The sequence below is a fragment of the Paramormyrops kingsleyae genome, chromosome 9, assembly GCF_048594095.1.
Source record: "Paramormyrops kingsleyae isolate MSU_618 chromosome 9, PKINGS_0.4, whole genome shotgun sequence".
NCBI classification, from domain to species: Eukaryota; Metazoa; Chordata; class Actinopteri; order Osteoglossiformes; family Mormyridae; genus Paramormyrops; species Paramormyrops kingsleyae.
In genome coordinates, this window is record NC_132805.1 from 13,058,713 (window position 1) to 13,086,355 (window position 27,643).

General features: G+C 38.7%; 1 protein-coding gene across 1 annotated transcript in view; it reads right to left on the reverse strand.

Moving 5' to 3' along the window:
- Positions 1–647: 647 nt before the first annotated feature.
- The window catches only part of LOC111839438 (cell adhesion molecule CEACAM5-like), a 30,288-nt gene continuing 3,292 nt past the window's right edge, over positions 648–27,643 (reverse strand). The window contains exons 2-10 of the mRNA XM_072716365.1: positions 27,224–27,541; positions 21,370–21,648; positions 20,484–20,750; positions 16,227–16,505; positions 13,925–14,191; positions 9,226–9,340; positions 8,171–8,205; positions 5,791–5,822; positions 648–1,653 (exon numbers count right to left, since the gene is read on the reverse strand). Of these exons, the coding sequence (XP_072572466.1) occupies positions 1,501–1,653; positions 5,791–5,822; positions 8,171–8,205; positions 9,226–9,340; positions 13,925–14,191; positions 16,227–16,505; positions 20,484–20,750; positions 21,370–21,648; positions 27,224–27,541 (1,745 nt within the window). The 3' untranslated portion in view covers positions 648–1,500. The remainder of the gene's footprint in view (positions 1,654–5,790; positions 5,823–8,170; positions 8,206–9,225; positions 9,341–13,924; positions 14,192–16,226; positions 16,506–20,483; positions 20,751–21,369; positions 21,649–27,223; positions 27,542–27,643) is intronic.

The window sequence follows — 27,643 nt, forward strand, 5'->3', positions numbered from 1 at the left end:
GGACAGGTACTCCCAGGCCTCATCCGAAAACTGCAGGCAGTGAGAACAGGGACAGGTACTCCCAGGCCTCATCCGAAAACTGCAGGCAGTGAGAACAGTGACAGGTACTCCCAGGCCTCATCCGAAAACTGCAGGCAGTGAGAATAGGGACAGGTACTCCCAGGCCTCATCCGAAAACTGCAGGCAGTGAGAATAGTGACAGGTACTCCCAGGCCTCATCCGAAAACTGCAGGCAGTGAGAATAGGGACAGGTACTCCCAGGCCTCATCCGAAAACTGCAAACATTGATCCAGTCTTCCTTCTCATTCTTTCACTAAAGGCTGACTTTCCTATCTCACTTGAAAGAAAGAATGCACTCTTTCCAAGAGACCACCACAATCTGGGATTGGGAACCCCTGATTCTCATCCCCGCCACGTGGGACTGAACTGCTGAAGTGCGGAGTCAGATGAGGCCAAAAGAACAACATTATCTACAAGAAGTTACCTTTAACCTCCCATACCAGACCCATTTTACCATAGCTGAACCTTGATACCCTGTTCATGAAAACAGTTTGGAATATATGCCCAAGGATATGAACAGCTCTTACTGCATTCATACCATCCAAATAGTGAAGGGGAAAAAAACAAACCAAGGCATCAGACTGCAGTTTGTACTACCATTCGTTTATTAATGGTTTCATCTATAATGTGAAAGCTGTAAACTAGCATTTGGTTTCATTCATACATTCTGCATATTACGAAGACTAACAAACATAACTTAAGCAGTATTGCAACAAATTTAAATCAGTAAAAAATATTACATTGGCAAAATATTTTGCAATCAAACTGATTTTCTGAATAGACTCGCGAGTGTCCAGTTGGGAAATCATACATTATCTCTCAGCAAATATAAATCTTAACCTTAGGATTGATGTAATTTTCTCAGGTTCACAAAAAGTCAAATTGGGAAATCAGATTAACTTAATACAGAATGAGAAAAACAGAAAAACAACAAGTGCTTCCTAAGCTGATGGTTGGGAACAGGAACTGATTAAATTGTTAGCATGTGCTATTTTAGATCCGATACCAAAGGTGGATGTTGATAGAGGTAGAAGAGGTAGTACTTCCTCTAATTTTGAGAGTAAATTATGAAATAACTAACTTTAAAATAGCTCATAACTAAAATTTTATTACAATTTAAAAACGCATTTTCTCTCTTTAGAAAAATTCCAAATACTATAAAATGTACAATTGCAAAATGTATATTCTTACCACCTCAGTGTTTTTAGCCACCAGCCACCATTTATTCATATAAATAGCACAAATCATCCTGGTTTATGTGAAAAAAAAACATAATAATAATAATAATAATGAAGTTAATAAAGAATGGTGCAAGCAATGAAATTCAATGATCTTAAAGAGGGCACCAGGATTAAAGCCTTTGATGACAAGCATATTGTTGCAAAACAGCAGATAAGATAGCAAGACACATCTGATCTTATTGAACTCTACAACGAAATTTTAACGATTGGTATTGACGTGTGAGTAGATGGTAGTGGCAGACTCATTCACTGGTGAAGCTCGAGGTATCTGATTGGCCTGGGAACTTTGGTGACCCTGCTGCACTGCACCTCCATTGGGTTTGGCATGACTGACCTCAGCATAGGTCATCTCCTGGGGAAGCACAAGGCAGTCACTTCCATATCAACAGGTGCGGAGGATTACTTGTCAGTCAGTATAATTTGTCCATATAACTGTTCATAATTATGTATTTTCCCAAACGTAGGTTATTAATGCAGAAACCAAGTTTAGCATTTGTTTTCTATACTTATGACCTTTTACACACATTATTAGTTCTGTCCTATAAATGAAAATAACAAAAACAATAAAAAATGAAACAATGAAGCAATAAAAAATAAATCAAATTAATGCAAAAAAAAGTCTGAAAAGAAACTGACTAATACAGTGATAAACGATGTAATAAAACCAAATGAAATTCAAGGGGCCTTATTATGCTTTTCTGGTTTGATCCTTTAGTGCAGGGGTATTCAACTAAAATTTAAAGAAGTCCAGTTAGAGAAATTTTCTTGAAGCAAAGGTCCGGAAGATCATAATGTACATTTTTTGTTTAACCTGAGATTTATATAACAAACAACATTACTTTATACAGTTATTAAAAAGCAGAAACTTCAACAAACATCTAATCACCAATAAACTACGTGTATTTATCCAACATGTTATATAATACATACTGTGTTTGAAAACTTTTCAGCTGTAGGATTTCAGGACAGAGCAGCCGCTCTGTTAGGAACATTACGGCTTTTTGGTTGCGGGTATTAGCTTCGCTGCTGTTATTAAGCAGCCACTCTGTTAGGAACATTACGGCTTTTTGGTTGCGGATGTCAGCTTCGCTGCTGCTATTAACACTAATGGCACATTAGCGCAAAGGTCTGCATACGCCGAACTATGTCTTGCTTGATGGCCAAAGGCATTTGACGTTCATTAGCGTGGGAAACGGAGGTTCTAGTGCTAAACCACTACCGAAAAGACTACTAAAGCTGCACCGGTTAAAATGAAGCGCCCCATCAGGTTTTAAATCATAACTTTCTGTTTTGGCTATTGGTCCGGGTCCCTATGGGACAGCTTCTGGGTCTGGACCCGGACCGTGGTCCGCTGTTAGTGACCTCTGCTTTACTGTGTCATATACACTTACAGGTATGTGCATATAAACAGTCTGCAAAGTCTTAAGGCCCAAAATAAACACCAAATGGAATTACTCTCACCACAGAAACCACTCTTCTCCAATCTGCCCAATGCTCTGTTGATTCAATAACTGCAGAGTTCCAAACTTCCTCTGGCATTAACCTCAGCACAAAAATTGTGCATCAGGAGCTGCATGCAATGGGCTTCCATGGCCAGCAGCTGCATGCCAAGCATTGGATGGAGTGGTAAAGCACATCACCACTGATTTGGCAGATATGAGGAGAACGTTACCTGCCTGACTGCATTGTGCAAACTGTAAAGTTTTGTGGAGGGATAATCATATGGGGTTGTTTTTCAGGGGTTGTGCTAGGCTCCTTAGTTCTAGTGAAGGGAACCAAGGCATTTGGTGTGACAAGGCATACCAAGACATTTTGGACAATTCTATGCTTCGAACTTTGTAGGAAAAGTTTGTGGATGGCCCCTTTTTGTTCCAGCATGACTTTGCCCCAGTGCACAAAGCAAGGTCCATAAATACATGTCTGGGTGAGTTTGGTGTGGAAGAACTTGACTGGTCCGTGCAGAGTCCTGACGTCAACCCCATCGAACACTTTTGGGATGAACTAGAATGGAGATTGAGCCAGACATTTATGTCCAGCATTAATTCCTACATGCACACTCCCAAATCCTGAGGGTAGCCTTCCCAGAGTAGCAGTGACTAGCAGTTGGTTTGAAATAATACACTGCAGCCTGCGCTGTAGCCTGTAACGTTGTTTGGACTATGCAAGAGTGACGGTTGTTATAGCTGCAAAAGGGTGACCAACTCCATAGTGATGCCTATGGATTTAGAATGGAGTGTCATAAAAGTTCCTGTAGCTATATATAAGATGTATGTACATTTATATATATAATGGCCAGGTGTCCCAATACTTTTGTCCATATATTGAATTTCAAAATGGAGCTACTTAATGGAGACATGAGACACAGGAGGTTAGCATAATTTATAAGATAGATCCACACTCTAAAAATCCTTATTGGTTTAACACTGTCGGCAAAAACTGGATCATAAATAATAAATGTGATCCAAGTTACATTTTTCAGACAGGTGCAGTGCCTTTTATCCTAGCACAGGATGCAATGTCATGAGGTTGGTTGGCTTGGAATTCATACAGGTATATTAGGTGACATTAACTTGCAGCCACTTTTTGTAAAACAAAGTTTGTAATATTATACCACCTAAAACTAAAGCTCTCCAGTCTCTGTGTAATCTAGCATCAAAAATGTTTGCTTCAAACTAGAAATTTCACTAATGTTATATTGTTTTATTAGCCCTGGTATATGACCCCACTAAACTGGCGATATTGCGAGTATCCTAGCTTCCAAACTGATCAAACTGCTTTTATCAGGCAGACAGTGACTGCAAATATTAACATCAACTTAAATTAGTGACTTAGCTAAAGTTGATTCTTCCAGGTATATTAAAATTATGGACTTTATAGGTCAGACTTAATAATCTCTCAACCATTTTCCCCATATTGGCACTAACATTGCAGTTTTAAGATCAAACAGTGTAAACATAAGATGAAATGTTTTTAAATCTTTCAGCTTTACTGCAAGTAACCCCCAACAATCAGTATAAGAAGACTATGTTCATATCCTAAATTTTTCTGTGTTTCCAATTGTTTTACTCTGCAACCAATGAACTATAGTGGAGGCAAAGTTGACATGTTAGATAATAATATCATACGAGTCTGTTGTCAAACTAACTTGACAGAGAACCATGATATGTTACGGTAATGAGTTTGTGAGAATGACCCATATTGTGTTTAAGAATGAACCATATCCTACTTCAACTTTTCCCCCTCTTTATTCAGTTCCGTAACCAAGCAAACAGGCCTAACCAATGTTAGTTTTATTAGTAGCATGGACTGAAAGTTTAGAATGCATTTCTGATAAAATTATAATAATGCAATGATTTGCATAGCTCAAACAACCTTACCGGTCACAGCGTAGGCTGCAGTGTATTATTTCAAACCAACTGCTAGTCACTGCCACTAAAAACCCACACATCTACCCCATTAAGCATGGAATGGTGACCAAGTGCACAAAGTGTATGTATAAAGTATATGTATAAAAATACGCGATTAATCAGAATTCAAAACAGTTTCACGATCCATCTGGAAATATGCAATGCATTCAGTGTTGGTCAGCTTAAGTACATCGACATAAGGGTGTCTCTATCTGTCCCACTTTCAGAGGAGTGCAAGTACATGCACTGTGGCTTAGGAGTTACTCATTTCAACTGGAATGATTTTTTTAATTGACCAGTTGTTTAGCCTAGTTGATTTGCATGCTAGGCATGATGACAAGGCAAATGTCACTTGAATCCCGCCTGATGGTAATATCCTACTTAGTCCTACTTTGTATATATTTCTATATACTGTTATATAAAATCATTATATAATTATATAAAGTAGTCACATGCATTTCGTACTGTAACATTTGTTTCTAAATGTATAATACATGTCAGAGAGTTTAGTATTGTTATGCGTTTGACTTTGACTGATGCATTTGGCTGTATAGAGCCACGTAATTAAATAAAGCCATCCAGAGCATGTAGTCAGTGGCAGAATGTGCTTAAGGGTCATCTACATGTGATGTCCATATTTTGGTGTTTCTCCATCCAAAGCACGTAAATCACCTAAGTGCACTTAAACCCCGGACTTAAGCAGGCAGCAAAATATGCTTAAGCCTAAAAAGCGCAGAGCTACATGCCTTTTTGACTTAAGTGCATGAGAGAATCAACCCCAGAGTGAAGACAGATGTACATTATGAGAGAATAATGTGCTTTTGGAACATCGAAGCATGTAAATCTATTCTAGTAGATCCCAAAAATAAAGGTAACCCTTCCTTTTACAGTCCCCTAATTATTAAGTAATTTCCTGGTAAATATATGGTATACTGTAGTTTATTACTGGTAAGTAGGTAAATACAGAGAAACAGCTGAGATAAAAAAAGAAAAATCTCCACTATTACTCTGTAACAACTAAATATTGTACAGTTGTGGTCAGTTTAGATTATCAGTAACTCAGATATAAACAAATCACTTACCGTTTGCTGTCTGGCAGAATTCTGACTTGCAGCTTAAATAAAAATATGAAATGGTATACAGTAAATATAACAGTAATGTAACATACATTTAAAAACCAAAAACACTTTACTGATTCCAGGGGGAAATTTTCGGGTTCAAGCATGGAGGCATTTAATGTGCAGACTAACAAACATGTAGTACAGGTACAGTGCAAAATGGTACACACAGTGCAAATAAATTAAAAAAGCAGACAATAGACAAAAATAATATCTGGAAGACTGTGTGGTTTTAAAATTTGTTTTCACTATGTTGATTTCATGTACCACGCCACATGCAATACTCAACATGTGATGTGAAAGCACAACAACAAGGTATTTCAGTTGATGACTTCATAGCACCAAAGATGTTATTTAACCACGCAAGTGATTATATACTCAGTGACAAAAAAAGTTAAGCACCCAGAAGTAATGTTCCAATTCGGATGTAATTTGGTACATGTGCAGACCAGCGATCGGTATGTAAATGATTCGATTTGCAAGGATCTGGCACGTCTAGTCAACTGACACAGAGGATGCCTCGTAGATGCATTAGACACCATTACCAGCACTTGATGGAATTTGATGGCCGTCGAATTATGGGTTTGCATGAGGCCGGGTGGTCGTATCGTGCAATTGCCCGGCATGTGGGGCATGCAGATGTCACAGTCACCCGATGTTAGAACCAATGGCCACGTGAGGGCACCCACACACGTTGTGAAGGTTCCGGTCGCCCAAGACAGACCACAGCAAGGGATGATTGTCATATTGTGCGGCAGGCATTACAGAACCCCATGACATCTGCGTCTGCCATCCTGACTCAGGTATTGGACTCTATACAACACCCTGTGCCAGCTCGCACCGTGTCTCAACGACTGGCATCAGCAGGACTACGGGTTCGCTGTCCCATGCATAGGTTGCTGTTAACACCAGTGCAGAGACGGCTGCGTTTGGAGTGGTGCTGTAACCGGGAGGCATGGACTGATGACGAGTGGCATTTTACTATGTTCAGCAATGAATCTCGGTTGTAGATTACCATGGATGACCGTAGTGTGCGTGTACGGCGGTGCCGAGGGAAGGGGACCAATCTGCCAATATTGTGGTGTTACTCCTGGCATAATGATGTGGGGAGCCATTGGGTATGACTTTAGGTCATCTCTGGTAGTGATTTGGGGGACCTCGATGGCACAGCACTACGTCAGTGACATCCTGCGTCTGCATGTGTTACTCATCCTGAGACAGCACCCTAGTACAGTCTTTCAACAAGACAACGCCTGTCCACACACAGCACGTGTGTCTATGGACTGCCTGCGTCATGTTGAGGTCCTCCCATGGCCAGCCAGGTCCCCCGATCTTTCCCCAATCTGACATGCGAGGGATCAGCTCGGACGTCAACTCAGACTCAGTGCCAATCTGCAGGATCTCGAGGGCCAGTTACAACTGCTGTGGGCTGATTTGCCACAGGAGAGGATACAACGGCTGTACAACTCCCTTCCACACCGTAGCGCCGCATGTATCCAGGTCCGGGGGGAGGGGGTGGGGGGTGGGCACACCCTACTGACATGGGACCAGCAGTGTGCCCATACTGCCAACTCTGTTGTCTATTTGATTTGATATTACAATCATTGTGATACAGTCACATGACCTTTCACTATGTACAGATTCATTACATTTCCACCACTCCATCTGGGTGCTTAATTTTTTTTGTTACTGAGTATATATCCATCCCTTCGTTGTCTGCTGCTTATCCGGGTCCAGGTCATTGGGGCAGCAGTCTGAGCAGAGATGCTCAGTTACTATACAGTTATAAATACTATGACAGAAAAGCTAAAATATCTGTTGACTTATAGAGTACAACCTCAGCTGAAATAAATTACAATCAAAAAAAGTTGAAAAGCACAGACATGAGTTAAGTTGTAATAAAATCCACACACAAAGGACATCAAATGCCAAAGTTCTACAGAACTGTTTGCTATGCTGCAGAAAACACAGTGTTCATTCATTTTAGCCTTGTAATGGAATGGAAACAGGAAGACTTGACCCCACACGGGCCATTCCCCCAACAGGGTTATGACCTCTGGTACTATCAGGAGTATCCATAAATACTTTGGTCACAAAAAGGCTCAGATTATCACATTAACTATGCCAGGCCACCGCTTTAACCTTTAAACCCCCTTATTAGAAAACACAGTCTGGCCAGAAATAGTGTTTTTTTTTCCAAAACATCGGCATGCATTCCAAGGGAAGGGGATATTACACTCATTTCACCATCAGCAGTAATTTGCAGAACAAGCAGCTGGACTGGGAGATGCTCAGTTAATAAATTAAACCCGTCGACAAATAAACATACAGTAGATGTACTTACAATTGCTGGCACTTGACTGTGGGCTTGTCCCAGGCCTTGGGAAAAATAAAGCAGAACGTCTTAAGCTTTCACCATTTAAAACACGAATTCTGTATGACTTGAGTCCCATTTCTGTTCTGTGTGTATGGAGTTTGCATGTGCTCCCCAAATCGTGTGCGTTTCCTTCTACAGCCCAGAGATTGCAGTTAGACTAATGGGCCTCAGGAAATTGCCGGTAGCATGCATATCCCCTGTGAGGGACTGACATACCGCCTAGAGCACAGGTATCAAACTGCAGTCCTGGAGGGCCGGAGCTCTGCACATTTTCGGGTTTCCCCTCATTTAACACACCAGATTCAACTACTTGTGCTAATTACCACACAGCTTTTTAGCTGAATCATTTCTGGTGGAACAAGGAAAGTACTAAGGGACACAGGGTTCCGGCCCTCCAGGACTGCAGTTTGACACCCCTGGCCTAGAGTGTATGCTGCCTGACATAAGCTCCTGATGAACATAGATGGTTACAAGATCAATCTACTAGTAGATAAGAGGATTTCAAGGACGCATCCTACCCCTTTTCACCTCAGAATATTATCTAGAGTTATTATCATCATGATCATAGGGTCTCTACAAAGTTTATATACCACTCAACCCCATATAAAAGCCATTGCTAATAAGTGAAAGTAAGACCACCTGGCTTCCAAATCACACTGCAAGTTGATTACCCTCCCTGATATTCAGTTGTAATGAAACCAAATAGAGTTGCATTGAAAGAAGAAGGGCTGGAAATTAAGCTGACCCACTCGCCTGAGGGGAAGAGCGAGTACTGAACACTAGCCAGTTGCATAGTAATTAAGTAAGTAAGCAAACAAACAATCAAATAAATAAAACCATCAGAGATATTTTACTGAACTTGCCCAGATGAGGAGTAGCAAAAATTCAAGTTCCACCCCAGGAAAGAAGCTCTAATGACATTGAAAATGATGTATAGTGTCAGCTTGGAGTATGAGTAGGAAGGTGAGGGTATGAGGTGTGATTATTTTCCCTCACTGTAGTAAAGGCCCCTTGTTACTCACCGCAGTTTCTTCATGATAAAGAATCCAGCTGGAAAAAGCCCCAGAGCCAGTAAAACACCGATGACAATCCCAGCAATCGCTCCACCAGACAGGACACCTCCCTCTGCAGGAATAACTGAACAATAGTTCAGGATCAGTAACCAATACAAACTTTGGTTTACTACCAAGTGAAGGAAAAGTACGAGTTACATAGAGCAGCATCTTTCCAGACAGATCAGATAAATAACAGATACCTAGACAATTCTCACACCTCAGCTGTAAATGCATCTTACTAACAAACTGCCTTTATTTCTGCTGTAACTGAAATGAAATTACTCAATTATAAACACCATTTCTACAAATGTATAGAAAAGACCAGCAATATAGAATAATGATGATAATAATATGTCCTAGATCACAGAGGAAAGGGAGAACCTGTAGGCCAAGCCCTGAATGATTATTACAATCCAGATCCAAGTGTATTTGTATCAGCGACGATCAGATTTTTTGTTAAACTGTATTAAAACTGTGCCAGTTAAAAAGAAACAATCTGTGACACAATTTGTCCCGTGTATTTCACAGTTGGCAGGAACAAAATAGTCTGTTAAGGGCGTCTACTACAGTATTTCTTCTAAAAATGTATCCTGGCAATTATTTTATTTTATAACTCTCTCTCTCTCTCTCTCGCTCTCTCTCTCTCTCTCTCTCTCTCTATATATATATATATATATATATATATATATATTATGGCAAGCCAAACAGGAAATATTTAATCATCTTTGATATATATGGAATGAAACCCGATATATATGGAATGAAACCTGATATATATACAATGAAACTCGGAATATATGGAATGAAACCCGATATATATGGAATGAAACTCGGAATATATGGAATGAAAGTCGATATATATATAATGAAAGCCGATATATATGGAATGAAACCCGATATATATATAAGGAATGAATGTCGATATATATATAATGAAACTCGGAATAAATTGAATGAAAGCCGATATATATACAATGAAACTCGGAATATATTGAATGAATGTTGATATATATACAATGAAACTCGGAATATATGGAATGAAACCCGATATATATGGAATGAAACTCGGAATATATGGAATGAAAGTCGATATATATATAATGAAAGCCGATATATATGGAATGAATGTCGATATATATGGAATGAATGTCGATATATATATAATGAAACTCGGAATAAATTGAATGAAAGCCGATATATATACACAATGAAACTCGGAATATATGGAATGAAACCCGATATATATGGAATGAAACCTGATATATATGGAATGAAACTCGGAATATATGGAATGAAACCTGATATATATGGAATGAAACTCGGAATATATGGAATGAAACCCGATATATATGGAATGAAACCTGATATATATACAATGAAACTCGTAATATATGGAATGAAACCTGATATATGTACAATGAAACTCGGAATATATGGAATGAAACCCGATATATATGGAATGAATGCCGATATATATACAATGAAACTCGGAATATACTGTATGGAATGAAAGCTAATGGTATCGCCCTTGGTGAACAGATCGAGTGAACGCTGAAAACTGCCTAAAAAGTTTTTTTTTTTTTTATTATCTTTGTCGTTTATATGATGAACAATTTCTGTCTTTACACCGAATGTCTGTAAAATTTATATTTTGAAGAACTGCTGTTCGTACGCTAAAAGCTAAGATGATTTTGAATGAAATACATCCACAAACAAAGACAAAACCAAGAACTGACGTCAATGACCGGACTGGGGAAAACATACCTAATGCATACAAATACAAAAGACTAATGACTACAACAAGAAACAACTGATCACATGGGGATTCCACACGGGGTTAACGAGGGGGCGTGGCACACGGAAGGAGCGGACGATCGGGGCATGACAGTGCTGTTGCTGCATGCATTTGCAAAAGTTTCTATAAAACCTTCATTATTTAAAAGACACTGCACTACAGCTCGCGCTCTTTCTGCTATGTTTAGACTTCAGGCATCACAGTGATACGCCTCCCTCATCGCGCGCCTTGAAGTGGAAGACCCAACGAAGTTGACCAAAGCAGTGCCTATCTGTAATTTCACGTTCATTGTATATATATCATACTTTTCATTCAATATCATCTTAGCTTTTAGCGTACGAACAGCAGTTCTTCAAAATGTAAATTTTACAGACATTTGGTGTAAAGATAGAAATTGTTCATCATATAAACGACAAAGATAATAATAATAATAAAAACTTTTTAGGCAGTTTTCAGCGTTCACTCGATCTGTTCACCAAGGGCGATACCATTAGCTTTCATTCCATATATTCCGAGTTTCATTGTATATATATCGGCATTCATTCCATATATATCGGGTTTCATTCCATATATTCCGAGTTTCATTGTGTATATATATCGATCAGGTTTCATTCCATATATTACGAGTTTCGTTGTATATATATCGGGTTCGATCATTCCATATATTCAGAGTTTCATTGTATATATATCAGGTTTCATTCCATATATATCGGGTTTCATTCAATATATTCCGAGTTTCATTGTATATATATCAACATTCATTCAATATATTCCGAGTTTCATTGTATATATATCAGGTTTCATTCCATATATATCGGGTTTCATTCCATATATTCCGAGTTTCATTGTATATATATCAACATTCATTCAATATATTCCGAGTTTCATTGTATATATATCAGGTTTCATTCCATATATATCGGGTTTCATTCCATATATTCCGAGTTTCATTGTATATATATCAACATTCATTCAATATATTCCGAGTTTCATTGTATATATATCAGGTTTCATTCCATATATATCGGGTTTCATTCCATATATTCCGAGTTTCATTGTATATATATCAACATTCATTCAATATATTCCGAGTTTCATTGTATATATATCGGCTTTCATTCAATTTATTCCGAGTTTCATTATATATATATCGACATTCATTCCTTATATATATATCGGCTTTCATTATATATATATCGGCTTTCATTATATATATATCGACTTTCATTATATATATATCGACTTTCATTCCATATATTCCGAGTTTCATTCCATATATATCGGGTTTCATTCCATATATTCCGAGTTTCATTGTATATATATCAGGTTTCATTCCTTATATATCGGGTTTCATTCCATATATATCGGGTTTCATTCCATATATATCAAAGATGATTAAATATTTCCTGTTTGGCATGCCATAATATATATATATATATATATATATATATATATATATATATATATATATATATATATTAGTGCTGTCAAACTATTAAAATTTTTAATCAGATCAATCACAGGGTTGCTGTGGATTAATTTAGATTAATCACGATTAAATATCATTCATTTTTAATCTATATTAATCACATTTCATTTTGCATGAGCAAACAGAAAACAGACTCAAGAAAAGGGAATATACTGTACGTGCACTTATCATGTTTATTGAACATCTTGAACACGAGTCGGATGCATTCCATCTGCCACAGAAGTGCAATACCATGGATCCATATCAAAAAGCAAGATTTTTTGCTTAGCCGGACAACTTGTCGGAATTAAGGTATCTCAGTTTAAATGGTCTTTATCTTCGTTCACTTACAATTGGCCCGAACTCCCTTAAATCCGAAAAATAATCCGACTAATCATGAAACCGAATTCTAGCCCGGTTAATTGCCATTGTTAGCAATATCAGTTAACACATTATGCACGGTGCTTTATGTATAAAACTCCGTAGCAACACGTCCACAGATAAGTTGGACGGTATAGTGTGTGCGACCGATTTAATGAGCCACAAATGAGAAGTAGTGCTTAAACAATATAAAACTACAACTTTCCCTTCTGTTGAAAAAGGGCACAGCCATTTTAACCGGGCTAGAATTGGATTTCATGATTAGTTGGATTATTTGTCGGATTTACGGTAGTTCGGGCTAATTGTAAGTGAACGAAGATAAAGACCATTTAAACTGAGGTACCTTAAATCCTACAAGTTGTCCGGCTAAGCAAAAAATCTTGCTTTTTGATATGGGTCCATGGTATTGCACTTCTGTGGCAGATGGAATGCATCTAACTCGTGTTCAAGATATTCAATAAACATGTTAAGTGCATCTTTTTTGTTGAGTCTCTTTGCTCATGCAAAATGAAATGCGATTAATATAGATTAAAAATGAATGATATTTCAGGCACCTATCGCTTTTACAAGGAGCTGTGTGTGTGTGTGGGGGGGGGGGGTGATTATTTTCTTTTATGTTGCATGTGTTGGTTTTCTGAAAATATTTCTGGAAAAAAAGACAATGATATACACTGTGTCAAAATAAAAAGCAGACCTAGCTGGTAACTATAATACCTAAATGTCAATACATCACACCAGTACCTGGGTGAAGAGGTACCCAAAGTCATTAGCATGTGTCTCTGAATAATGAGAAAACTGAAATTTATGTGCGATCACCTTACCATCCATTATTTATTATTTTCCTTTCATACAAACAGTATTTGTATAAAGAAGAGAAAAGAACAGCAAAATAAAATAAAGATAAAATTCCCTAATTAACAGCAAAAAGGGAGAACCTGTACATCCGGCCAGGAAAGATTATTGAAAACCAGACCTAAGAGTCAAATAAAATTAAACCAGTATTTGACATCTCTCTCACTTACCCAGAACAGTGATCACTGAACTTTCAGATGAATGATACCGTTGGGTTATGGTGTTATGAGCCCAGCAGGTATAATTACCACTCTGACTCCCCTTAATATTCATCAGCTGGAGTTTATCACCCCTTTGGCTCAGCAGTGTGTCATTAAGAGCCCATTGAAACTGTGCAGGAGGTTTGGACTGAGCTGAGCAGGACAGGATGAGGCTGGTTCCTGAGGTGAATATGGGCCCTGGAGGACTCACAGTTACTGCAACGTTATCGGGTCCAACTAAAATACATTTATTAAAAAACACAAAGAACAAACTCAGCTACAAAATTTTGGAGACACTGTATGAAAATATATCTGCACTAGTGATCAATCAGGTAAATTAATGCAAATATGGGTGGGTAGGTAGGTAGTTAGACTATACTGGGCCCCATGAAGAAATTACTTTAAATTTCATTCAAATTTAATTAGCACACTTATAGTGTAACGTAATCAGCTGCTGAATAATAAACAATGCTAAAAACTTCACTAAGAAGAAAAGCAGACTAATAGCATATTTACCAATTAAAATCAAGGTAAAAAGAAAACTATTAGGTGGTGTTAGAGCAGTTGAGTTATGGGGAATTTGAGCAAAGCAAGCTTGAAATAATCAAACAAATTCATGTAAAGCATTGACGACTTATCAGTGAGTTATATATACAGCATATACAGTCATGTGAAAAAGAAAGTACACCCTCTGTCAGTTCTAAAGATTTACATATCAGGACATACTGTAAAAGAACATGTGGTCCTTTGCAAGTCATAAAATTAGATCAATAGAAACTGAATATATTGAGTATATACTGTAAATAAAAACACATGGGTGAGTATAATTAAGGTCACCCTTACTGCTTCCATAGGAATTTAGAGGGTAAGTAGCAGCCAGATGCTGCTAATCAAATGCAGCAAGTGTGACCACCTCTATAAAAGTTTTGGTAGTTTGCTGGTCTGGAGCAATCAGATGTGTTACCACAATGCCAAGGAGGAAAGACATCAGCAATGATCTTAGACAAGCAATTGCTGCTGCCCATCAATGTGGGGAGGGATATAAGGCCATTTCTAAACAATGTGAAGTCCATCATTCTACAGTGAGAAAGATTATTCACAAGTGGAAAACATTCAAGACAGTTGCCAATCATCCCAGGTGTGGACGTTCCAGGAAACTCACCCCAAGGTCAGACCGTGCAATATTGCAAAAAACCCAAGAGCAACATCTCAGACTCTACAGGCCTCAGTTAGCATGTTAAATGGTAAAGTTCATGACAGTACAACTAGAAAAAGACTGAACAAGTACTGTATGACTTGTTTGGAAGGGTTGCCAGGAGAAAGCCTCTTCTCTCTAAAAAGAACATGGCAGCATGGCTTAGGTTTGCGAAGTTGCATTAGAACAAACTACATGACTTCTGGAACAATGTCCTTTGGACAGATGGGACCAAAGTGGAGATGTTTGGCCATATTGCACAGTGTCACGTTTGGCAAAAACCAAACACAGCATATCAGCACAAAAACATCATAGCAACTGTCAAGCACAGTGCTGGAGGGCTGATGATTTGGGTTTGGTTTGCAGCCATAGGACCTGGGCTCTTTGCAGTCATTGAGTCGACCATGAACTCTGTACAGCAAAGTATTGTAGAGTCAAATGTGAGGCCATCTGTCTGACAACTAAAGCTTGGCCAAAATTGGGTCATGCAACTGGACAATGATCCAAAGCACACCAGCAAATCTACAATAGAATAGCTGAAAAAGAAAAGAATCAAGGTGTTGCAGTGGCCCAGTCAAAGTCCAGACCTTAAGCTGATTGGAATGCTGGGGGGGGGGGGACCTTAAGAGAGATGTGCATAAATGAAAGCCTGCAAACCTCAATGAACTGAAGTAACATTGTAAAGAAGAGAGGGGCAAAAATCCTCCAGAATGATGGGAGAGACTAATAAAGTCATACAGAGAATGATTACTTCAATTTAATGCTGCTGAAGGTGGTTCTACAAGCCAGTTGTTCATATATGGTTTCTATTTGGCAAGTAATGACATGGCCGAATGTTATGTGCATTGTTTTACACCTGAGGTTAGTTTTAAATAATTTTAGAACCTGGTAAGGACCACATGATTTTTTTTAATGTCCTGATATATAAAACCATAGAACTATAACAGGGTGTACTTTATTTTTCACATGACTGTACACATTTCTGATTTATTTAAACAGATCATGCAATTTCTTTGTCAGTGAAGAAATACTATTTCAAGCAGTCAGAATGTTACACACAAAATTGAACAAACTCACAGTTTATGTTAATGCTGATAGCCTTTCTGGTGGTATTACTGACGATATTGGTCACACTGCAGTATATTGGCTCCTGATCTGATCTCAAAACAGGACTAATGGTGAGAGTGCGATTGTCAGCACTCAGATGAACTCGTTCACTGACTATGATGTCAGAGCTGTCGTTGAGCCAATGGAATGTGGGAGAGGAACCAGAGGCGGAGCATGTCAGGCTGACAGAGTCATTGAACTCCACTAGCTCAGTGGCATTGGCTTGTATTATGACATCAGATACTTGTGCTGTAGGTTTAAACACAAAGAGAGATGTGTGTAAGCTTTGCATTGTCCTACTTTAATCCAAAAAGGGAGAAAATTAGTAATGATGCCAGATGAAACAAAAAAATCAGTCTGTAAAATAAAAACATTTTTTAAATTTAAATATTTTTTTTCCTCATACTAAACATTTTGTAACATTTATTTTCTTCCTGAAGCTGTATTTTCAAAGCTAAGTCTACATGCATGTTGTACATTCTGCTCCATAGAAGATCCCTGGTTAGACCATCAGACTAAATGTAAATGGGAATCAAGAAGTTAGTTGCAGCAGCTTGTGCATTTTGTTTAATTTTCTCTATCACTATGTCGCTGTATCTTATTTTTGTCTATATGAATTTTGTGTCTTGTTTAGTGAAGACTACCATGGGTCCTTTTGTGATGAGATGTTGTCGTTTTTCTGATTTTTTTCCACGCAGTTACACATTCCATAGCAAAGATATTGTTTATAAACACGACCAACTAATAGCGCTCTGCAAACTGACCATTGATACCAAAATACACCTGAAATCCTGAGGAAACTGAGAACTGAGGACTGGAGCTAGATGCAGGGATAGGAGGGGGAAATACAAACCACCCATTCCTTATATCATCATGGAAAAGGTACGATCACTAGAGAATAAATGGATGAACTAGAACCACTAATGAAGACCCAGAGAGAATATTGTGAGCGCAGCATTTTGTGCTTTACGGAGACGTGGTTACATGAACACTACAGCGCTAGAGTGCCTGGTTTCAGGACATTGCCGGCAGACAGAAACAATTTGCTGAGGAGTAAGAAGAAAGGACGTGGGATTACATCATTTACAATTGAAAGGTGATGTAAGTGATGGACATGTTACTGTAAAGGAATGCTTCTGTAGCCTGGACATTGAATTTCTAGTTGTTGGGATGCATCCATATTACAGTATCTGCCCTGAGGATTCTTACAGTTCAGATGCACTCCGACCCCTAGGCACATCAGATCATAACAAGGTTTTGCTAAATCCTAAGTATGTGCCCACTGTGTGGAGGCAGTCAGTATCCACATGGACTGTGAGGAGGTGGACAGAGGAGGCTGATGAGTCACTATGCGCCTGCTTTGAAGCCACAGACTGGGATGTGCTCTGCAAACCACATTGACTGGACATTGACAGTATGGCAGACTGCATAATGGACTACATAATGTTCTGTCTGAATGTCACAGCTCCAAACAGGACTGTTCACTGCTTCCCTGACAACAAACCCTGGATCACCAGTGACCTGAAGGAGCTCCTGAATATGAAGAAGAGAGCCTTCACGTCTGGGCACAGAGATGAACTGAGGTGGATAGAGAGTGAACTGAAGGTGAGATTAAAGGAGTACAGAGTCCTATCGGAGGAAGCTGGAGAACAAGCTCCAGCATAACAACATTAGGGACGTATAGACAGGCATGAAACAGATTACTGGCATTAGAGTGGAGGATCGGCAGCTAGTGGGCAGTCTGGACAGGCCAACGAGTTGAACATGTTGATAAACAGGTTCATCACCAGAACCCCAGCTGCTCCCTCCCTCGCCTGCACAGTCCAGAACTCCATTCCACTTCATGATTGGCTTCCCTTCTCCCCTCCAGTCCACCAGTGACCCCCCCCACCCCCCAAACTTCAACATACTACACTTCTGCTGAGATGGACACACTCCAGCATCCAATGGTGACCAATGAACAGATTAGAAGAGACCTGGAAAAACTCTACCAAGGTAAGTCTGCAGGCCCAGATGGCATCAGCTCCAGGGTGCTGAAGACCTGCACATGTCAGCAGTCTGGTCTTCAGCAGCATCTCTCTAACTTGAGCCTGTGTCCAGAGGATGCCAGTGCTGTGGAAAACATCCTGCCTAGTCCCAGTACTTAAGAAACCAGTGTCAACAAACCTCAATGAGTACAGAGCAGTTGCCTTCTAATCTCATGTACTGAAAGTCATGGAGAGTCTGATGCTTGCCCACATAGAATTGCAGGTGAACTCATTATTCGACCCTCTACAATTTGCCTATAGACCCCATGTAAGATGGAACATCATCATATACCTGCTGCAGAAAGCTTACTCCCATCTGGATAGAACAGGCAGCATGGTGAGCATACAAGTAAGACCAATACCATGCATTTCAAACAGCAACAAAACGTACTACAACTGTCACGCCAAATCTCTTCACCCATCCAAATTCCTACCCTGCGTCTGCACAGCTACCTTGACAGTCAGATTCTGAATATGCCGCTGTTACTTTAAAAGGTGATACAGACTGAAATGCAAAGTTATTTGTGAGGTAAACTTACCTCTTAATTACTTAATATATAGAGAACTCAAGTCTGATGTAATTTGTAACCAGTTTTGTTAGCATTTTCGAACATCCGGTTCCTTCGGCAAATAGCATATGAGAAAAGTAAATAGGATTTCAGAAAATCAGGGACAGTAATGTCTGTGGTTAAAATAAGTATTAAAAAACCTTCACTTTTGTCATATGAGATAAATCATTTACTACTGGTATATTAACAAATTTTAATGTGTCACATAGGAGAAATTAGTATGTTGCTTACGTTTTGCTAAAGAATTAAACAACAGAACTACAATGCACTGATTTCCTAACATCACTCTAACCATCTCTGATCTGAGACCAGTTTTTGCCAGACCTGCATTCTCCTGAAGGAAGCCTGCAGAAAGAATTCTTTAGCCACATCACTGTACATCTTAGCAGTTTAATTCTGTAATCTTTATTATTTATATAACTTAAAATATAGTGTATATAAGATTTGTATACAATATAGATTTTGTATATAATTTTGAACATATTTCAGTTTAGTGTGCTCCATGTAAATCAGTTTCCCCATTTCAAAGTGTTTCATTGTTAGTCCACAGCATGGTTCACTGCTTTGTTCTCTTCTTTTTTGTATGTTCAAGATTCAAGAGGGTTCATAATACAGTTGTACAATTAATGTATTGAATGTTTATTGGGATCCATCTGGGTTGGACAGTTGAAAACATTTGGGGTATAATAATAATAATTGATACTTTATTGATCCCTGTGGGGAAATTGTCTTTACTTGCTCTTTTTTTGTAGAGTAAGTTGTCCATGAAGGGCAGCCACCTGTAACAGTACCCAGGGAGCTGAAGGTTAGGGGTCTTGCTCAAGGACCTGCAGATGTGCTGAGGCTGGGTTTGAACTGGCGACCTTCTGATTATAGGCAGACAGGCTTAGCCCACTGAGCCACACGCTGCCCCCAAAACATTCTACTAGGGGGTTCTGAACTAAAGTTTCCTCATAATATTTCACAAATGACACTACAGCACAGAATGGAATTGCCATATTGGACTGCTCAGTAATTAATTCATTTTCAGTGGTGGCTGACAATGATTATCCAGGGGGTTAAACTGGTCTCAGATCAGCAATACTACTCAAGTCTTGTGTGCATGAAGCCAGGTAAGAGATTGTTGTACTTCATTTCTCAGTTCTGTTAGCAACATATTACTTTCAGGGACACAAAACATCACAATTTGGCAAAAAAACAGCAGTAACTAAGGATTCATCTTGTGAAATGTGAAAGTTTTTTAAAACTTGTTTTAACCACAGATGTTATTGTCAAAATACAAAGCAGACCTGGTAACTATTATACCTACAGTAAATAAAAATATATCAAATAAGTACCTAGGTGATGAGGTACCCAAAGTCAGTACCGGGCGTCTCCAAATAAAATAAAATTAAAAAAAAAACCTGAAATTTATATGCAAACACCTTACCATCCATTAATTATTATTTTCCTTTCTAACAATCACTATTTGTATAATGAGAAAAGAACAGCAAAATAAAATAAAGATGATAATATACTGTAATTCACAGCAAAATTGGGAGAACCTGTACATCATTCCTGGAAAGATTATCGAAAACCAGACCTAAAAGTCAAATAAAATTAAACCAGTAGCTGATATCTCTCTCACTTACCCAGAACAGTGATCATTGAAGGTTCAGATAAATGGTACCGCAGGGTTCTGTTGTTATGAGCCCAGCAGGTATAATTACCACTCTGACTCGCCTTAATATTCGTCAGCTGGAGTTTATCACCCCATTGGCTCAGCAGTGTGTCATTAAGAGCCCATTGAAACTGTGCAGGAGGACTGGACTGAGCTGAGCAGGACAGGGTGAGGTTGGTCCCTGAGGTGAATATGGGCCCTGGAGGACTCACAGTTACTGCAACGTTATCGGGTCCAACTAAAACACATGTATTAAAAAACACAAAGAACAAACTCAGCTATACAATTTTTGGCATACTGTATGAAAACATTCATGCAGTGACCTACTTTGAGAGCCTCAAGAAAATCTATCTGCTCCATTGATCAAGCAGCCAAATGAATGAGGATACAGGTTGATAGGTAAGTACAGTAGGTAAGTAAGTAGATATACTTTACTTGGCCCCAGGGGGAAATTTCTATTCTGGCATTTGTACACTTGTAACACGATGTAACAGTCAGCTGCTAAGTAATAAGTCAATGTCATAAGCTTGACTGAGCAGAAAAGCAGGCTAACAGTACATTACCAATTAAAATCAAGGCGAAAACAAAATTTTATGAACAACTGATATTCAGAGTAGCTGGGTTATGAGTATCATGAGCAGAACATGCTTGAAATACAGATAATTACAAATAAATGATAGATAAATTCAGGCAAAACGTTGCTGATTTTTCAGGTGGGTCAGATTAACAGTACAGTATATCCATCTTTCTGATTTATTTAAATACATCATGCAACTTCTTTATTTCAGTGAAGCAATCGTTTCATATAGTCAGTCATTTCTTTCTGAACATAAGCATGCCAAATTGAACAAACTCACAGCTGACGTTAAAGGTGATAGGCCGGCTGGTGTTACTGCTGATGATATTGGTCACACTGCAGTATATTGGCTTCTGATCAGTTCTCAAAACAGGACTAATGGTGAGAGTGCGATTGTAAGCACTCAGATGAACTCGTTCACTGACTATGATGTCAGAGCTGCCGTTGAGCCAATGGAACGTGGGAGAGGAACCAGAGGCGGAGCATGTCAGGCTGACAGAGTCATTGAACTCCACTAGCTCAGTGGCATTGGCTTGTATTATGACATCAGACACTTGTGCTGTAGATTTGAACACAGAGGTAAATATGTGTGAGCTTTGCATTATGGTTTGTGGCTTTTAATCCAAAAAGTATAAACATTTTAATGATGAAAGATGGAAAAACCTCATCAGCCAAATCTAGAAAAATATTTTTTCATTTAAATTCTGAAGTGCAAACATCTCTTCACTCATCTTAAACACCTTGTGACATTTTTTTTCCTTATACCGCATTTTTAAATGAGGTCAAACAGAATCTCTCTAGCTGCCCCTACCTGCTTCACCAACTTACTCTGCCTGAAAGACAGTCACATCCCCAAGAAATTCACAGAAATAATATGGTCTGGCTACAAAATGAACACATTTACAAATTAAATGTAGGGCATGTGCCACAGGAGCAGAGATGTGGCACTACGCAGAGTCATGGGCTTGGGCATGTGATGAGCCTGTGTTGTTTTAGTCCTTCCCAAGACCCCAAACATGTTTTTCATCCTTTATGTTTTCTTTGAGATGAAGCTCACACACATCTTTTAATTTTTCCACACCATTTTGTTAAACCTGCCTCCACTCCTGTATCCAGATTAAGTTCCTGTGCCATCCTCTCACTCCCCTGTCATGTGATTCTCTTCACTATCCTGCCCAGTCTTCAACTAATTAATAGACAATCTAGACCAATTAAGCTGCCAAGAAGCAGACCAATCATTTAAGCTTTTCCTGCCTGGACCACTGTAATGCTGTGTTTACAGGAATACCCCAAAATAGAACATAGAAGATGCAGCTTGTTTAAAACACTGCAGTGAAAATGCCCACATACATCAAGGGAGCATATAATAATACTTTATTGATCCCTTGTGGATAAATTCTCTTTTTCCTACCCCACCTTACTCTCCTTGACACACACACACACACACCATAGAGCTGGGGGCACAGAGACTTAACCTGCTGAACCATACACTGCCCCAATTGGTTTTATTAATGACTAACTGACTGTTTTCTTTTAGAATTAACCAGGCCCAGATGGCCAATCAGGAGACTCAGGAGAATTGTTATTTAAGAAATAAAAAAATGAGCCGGTCATAAAAGAAATGTTTTACAATTTAAAGCTGTAAAACTAACACTTCAGATTCATAACCAGCGAGTGTGCCCGTGCGCATGCGCACACACACACACACGCACAATAGATCACAAATGTTCTACATAGACAAACTTGCAAATACACAGCACAGGTGTCATTGTAATCGCTTATTACTTAGAACTGAGTGAGCGCAGTGCTTGGAGGTGCAGGTGCCACAACTGGAAGTTTCTCAAATGATGGATGTTAGAAAGACAGCAGGCGGGATCAAAAAAAGTCAGGTTGCTTTAACAGCTCAATATGTTATTCATTATTTCTTTTTTTCTTGAAATATCAGTAATAATTTTGGATAATAAGACTTGAACTATGTCATAATTTCTCTTATCATTATTTAAGTTCCCCTAGAATGAGGACAAAATGGGCTGGTCCTGTGCATAAAACTCCCAGGCTGAAAATCAGTCCCACTCCATGCCTGGAACTGACCCAAAAAGCCAAGCGTGCACCCAGCCTCATACCCTGTGCTTCCTGGAAAAGGTTTCAAGCCCCCTGCGACCCTGAACAGGACACCAGGTTGGAAGATGTACAGATGTAACATTATATGTTAATGTTGTTTCTCCCACAAGCAGGTCAAACATATTTAAAGAAATGGAAAGAGCAAAGAGCAGTGAAAAGTGCTAAAATGTAACATAAATAGTGATATAACTGTGACTACAGAATTACTTTATACTGTAAATGTTTATCAGAATATTTTTCTATTTGATCAGATAATTCATTACTGCAGTGCATGATTGTCCTACTTTGTCCCAAAATGGAGAAAGTTATAAATGATGCCAGATAAAAAAGTAATTGTCAGATCTGGAAAATAGATTTTTTTTATTCAGATGTATAAACATTTTTCTCATCCTAAACACCTTGTGGCATTTTTTATTTTTTCCCTTATGCTGTATTTTGAAATCTAGCATCTTTCCAGCTGTCCATAACTGCTTCCCCAACTTCCTCTGCCTGAAAGATAATCATGTGTCCAAGGTCCATGAAATGATCAGTGATGACAGATGAAAAACCCCATCAGTCAAATTTAGAAAAATTATGTTTTTACAAAGCATACTCAGTTTCCAAACATCAGTCTTTGGCCTAATCGCTAAAGATGACACGTCACCCACCAGAAACAAAGTAGAAATACTAACAGCATGGTGCTCTGAGAATGACCGAACCCTCAGCAAGAACAAGACAAAGAAATAATCACTGACTTCCAAAAAAGAAGAAAGCACACACCCCTTCAGACATATAGGGATCTGAAGTGGAGCGACTGACCAAATTCAAATTTCTCAGGGTCGAGATCAGAGGACCTACCGTGGACTGCTCACACATCTGCTCTCACAAAGAAAGCCTAGCAGAGCTTATATTTCTTAAGGAAAGTACAGGAAGTCAAGCTCCCACATCATAATTTGGCAAAATTATACAAAGCAGTGATACAGAGCAGCCTGACCAACCGCATCACAGCCTGGCACAGCAACTGTACAGTAGGCGACCAAGAGGCTATACAACAGCTGTTTTGTTTTTGTTATGGTTTTGTTTTGTATTTGATTTTCGTTTTCTGTATTTTTCCTACACTACATGCCCGCACCGCCTACACTACTGATTACTGACAGCCATGTATTATATATATGTTGTGTCGCATTCTTTTTATTATCCTTATTAAATCCTTTGACTATTTGGTCATTTTGGGTCCTGTGTCTTCCCTTGGATTTTTTTTCTGTTTTCCTTTTTGTTACGATTCTGAGCCATATCTTACACACATAAACACTGTGGTTGTACACTCTGGTACAAACCTGCACAGACCCCTTGAATTGGATTGTGGGTTACCACGTTTTCACTGCCTTCCAACTCCCAGGGAAACATGCCCTGTCTGGGGGTCCCAGAGGAATGGTTGGAGAAACACTGATATAGTGTGTGGATTGTGTGTCTAGATTGTGTTTGATACATGACCTGGCAACTTGAACAACATAAGACAAACATAAAAAAATGTAAACTGTAGATCCATGTATGACTATTCATAATAAAGTCTAAGGCCTTTAGACTTTAGACTGTTTTTAACATCGATCCATCATTTTGGTGTTAAACTGAATGGAAAGGGTGAACACACAGACTCAACAGTCCCAGGCTGCAGTCGAATTGTATGAGGTGAAGGAAAGGTATGAAGGAAAAGTCATAAGGACCTTGAAAAAGACAACAGAAGTGTTAAGAGAATCCGCCTGCACTTACACTAGGCTACGCAATTATGTGACTGCGGTTGCTATCAAGTATAGGTTGGAGTACTGGACGTATCAAAAGCTTAGTACAGTAGGTGTGTTGAAAGGTTAATGGGGATGTTGAAAAGTAGGCATGTCAATTGGAACAGAGTGTGGAGAACTTGGTAGAACCACACACACAATTTCCTTTGCCCTTTCTGGAAGTATGGTGGCACTTACCCATGGTGGAATTTACCCATGTTTATGTTTATGTATTTCTGTATTGGTTCTCGCTGTCTGCCTTTGTTTTTATCCCTTCTAAGCTTTAGTTTTATGGTTCTGTTCTGTTTCACCTTTGTTCCTAGTCTCTCCTAGTGTCTGAAGCCCTTAGTGTTTGTTCATGACTGTTAGTATTGGGCTTTGTCTGGTTGACCTAATACGTCACAGACTAAGAAATAATAAAATGAATAATAATGGATGCATGAACAAATAAAGTGACACAAGCTTTAACTGTGATCTGGTCGGAAGAAGACATCCAAGAAGATCAGGATAGCATAACAAGTAATAAAATATTTTGTGTAATATACTATGACATCATGGAACTGGAAAATTTTCAAATATTGCAATGTGATTTTGTTGTAATAAATATTGGGGTTTTATGAAGAAAAAAAAAGGAGTATTCTCCCGAACCCATCTTAAACTGTTAAATTAAGTATGTTACTTTTCTTCCCGTTTTATTTATTTATTGAAGGTTTTATTTATGTATTTGTTTGTTTCAGTGATGCTGTACATGGGTGTGGTGGTGCAGTGATTAGCACTGTTGCCTCACACTGCTGGGACCTGGGTTCAAGTCTCCATGTGTTGGGAGTTTGTTTCCATGTTGTTGTGCGGTCCCCTGCTGGTTTCTGGAGGCTATAACACAGCTTAACAGGTCATTTTCATCAGAGGTAATTTTATGTGGGTTTTGCAGTATTTTCATGCTGATTTCAAATCTGTGTTTAGTTTTCCTCTAGCACGTCAAGTTTTTGTGATGAAGCTATATGTAGTATGATATTATGTACATGTAGTCTGCCTAAGTGTATTACAAGAGTTGTCTGTGTTTTTTATCTTATAGACAGCATCACCGTTCTCTAGGTGACTAGATATTGATGTATTTTTTATTGATACTTGTCTAGTTGCGATTTGAGTATAATTAATTTGACCTAGTGCACATGCCTGTGTCTTGTGTATACAACTTAGTTTGGCGGGAAACATAGGTAGTTGTGCCTCAGGTTTCGTTTTGTTGACGTAACGTTCGACAAATTTTTATTTTCTCAAATTGTTGCAAAAGAAATACTAAAATACTCTCGAGTTTGAATTCTGGGTCATCGACCTGGAAATCGAAGGCGGAGGTGACAGACAGCATCAACTGTGTTGGCTTTCAGTTGTTATCATTGTATTAAATATAAATCTTGGGCTCCACGTCATCTGTACCAGTTGTTCAAAAGGTCTCCGTGACTGGCTAAATCGGCGAAAGGCAGCAATGCCATTTGGAATTCTGATGGTGTGGAGGGAACCATGAGACCATCTTAACGACTGCTATTTTTGCCGCACAAATACAAGAATACAAAAATTGTATATCCCAGCCTAGATTCTGCAATCAGGCCTGTTCCTCATGATGATTAATTGCCTGTTCGTGTACCACCACATGATGGTTTTGATTCTGTAGAAGGTGATGTGGAGTACGGAGAAGGTGCAGCTGGTTACAGTGAAAGAATGATGGCCAACTACTTCTGGATGCTGTACCGCGACAATCCAGACATGGTGTACACAAGACAATCAAACTCAAATCGTTTTTGAAGAAACAATGGTGGTTAACAAACACTTTTCAATTTTTTTATTTTTGTTGTTTATTTAATTTTGCTCTAAAGAATATTTTACCCTATACTACAGTGATGCTATTGTTTTAGAACACAATACTTGCAATTATAGTATTAACTAGCATTACTCATAAATCAAAAAGTTGACGTGACAGGAAAAAAACTGAAAACAGATATGGAATCAGCATGAAAAACTGATTTGGAAAAATGTGTTTTGGTCTCTGATGATTTAATAATCAATAATCATGTCTCTCCCTAAAAGAATGGAGACCTCAACCCCCCCACCCCCCCCCCAATGAAAAACAAAGTTTGATTTAAGCAATTAGTGCAGTTTACACAAAGGTCACAATGCAAGTCATCATTAAAAGAATACATAACTGTAATACGTTAAAAATCAATTATGGAATTTAATAGTATTCATCAGTATGTTGCAACTCACCCAACACTTCGAAGGTGACATGTTGGACTGCAGATTCTCCTGAGGTTTTAATGTTTATCTGATAAGACCCACTATCACGCAGAGTGAGACTCTTCATCTCTAGTGATCCAGAAGTGATGTTGAAGTTGATTCTCTCTCTATAGTCTGGGTCTATGATGGTGTTGGTACCATCAAAAGTAACTAGAGCGGAGCCATTCACAGTCCATGATATAAACGTAAAACCATTATGTGGGTCTGTAGAGACTAAAAACTGCACTGAGTCGCCCACGGTTCCTACATCAGGCTTCAGCGCAATGGTCACCTGCAAACTTCTGCAAGCTGCAAAATGAAATAAACACACATTACAGAAGAAAGTTAGATTACAGCTGATATTACTGTTATGGTCTCTTAATTGTACAGTACATGGAAGGTCACAATTCC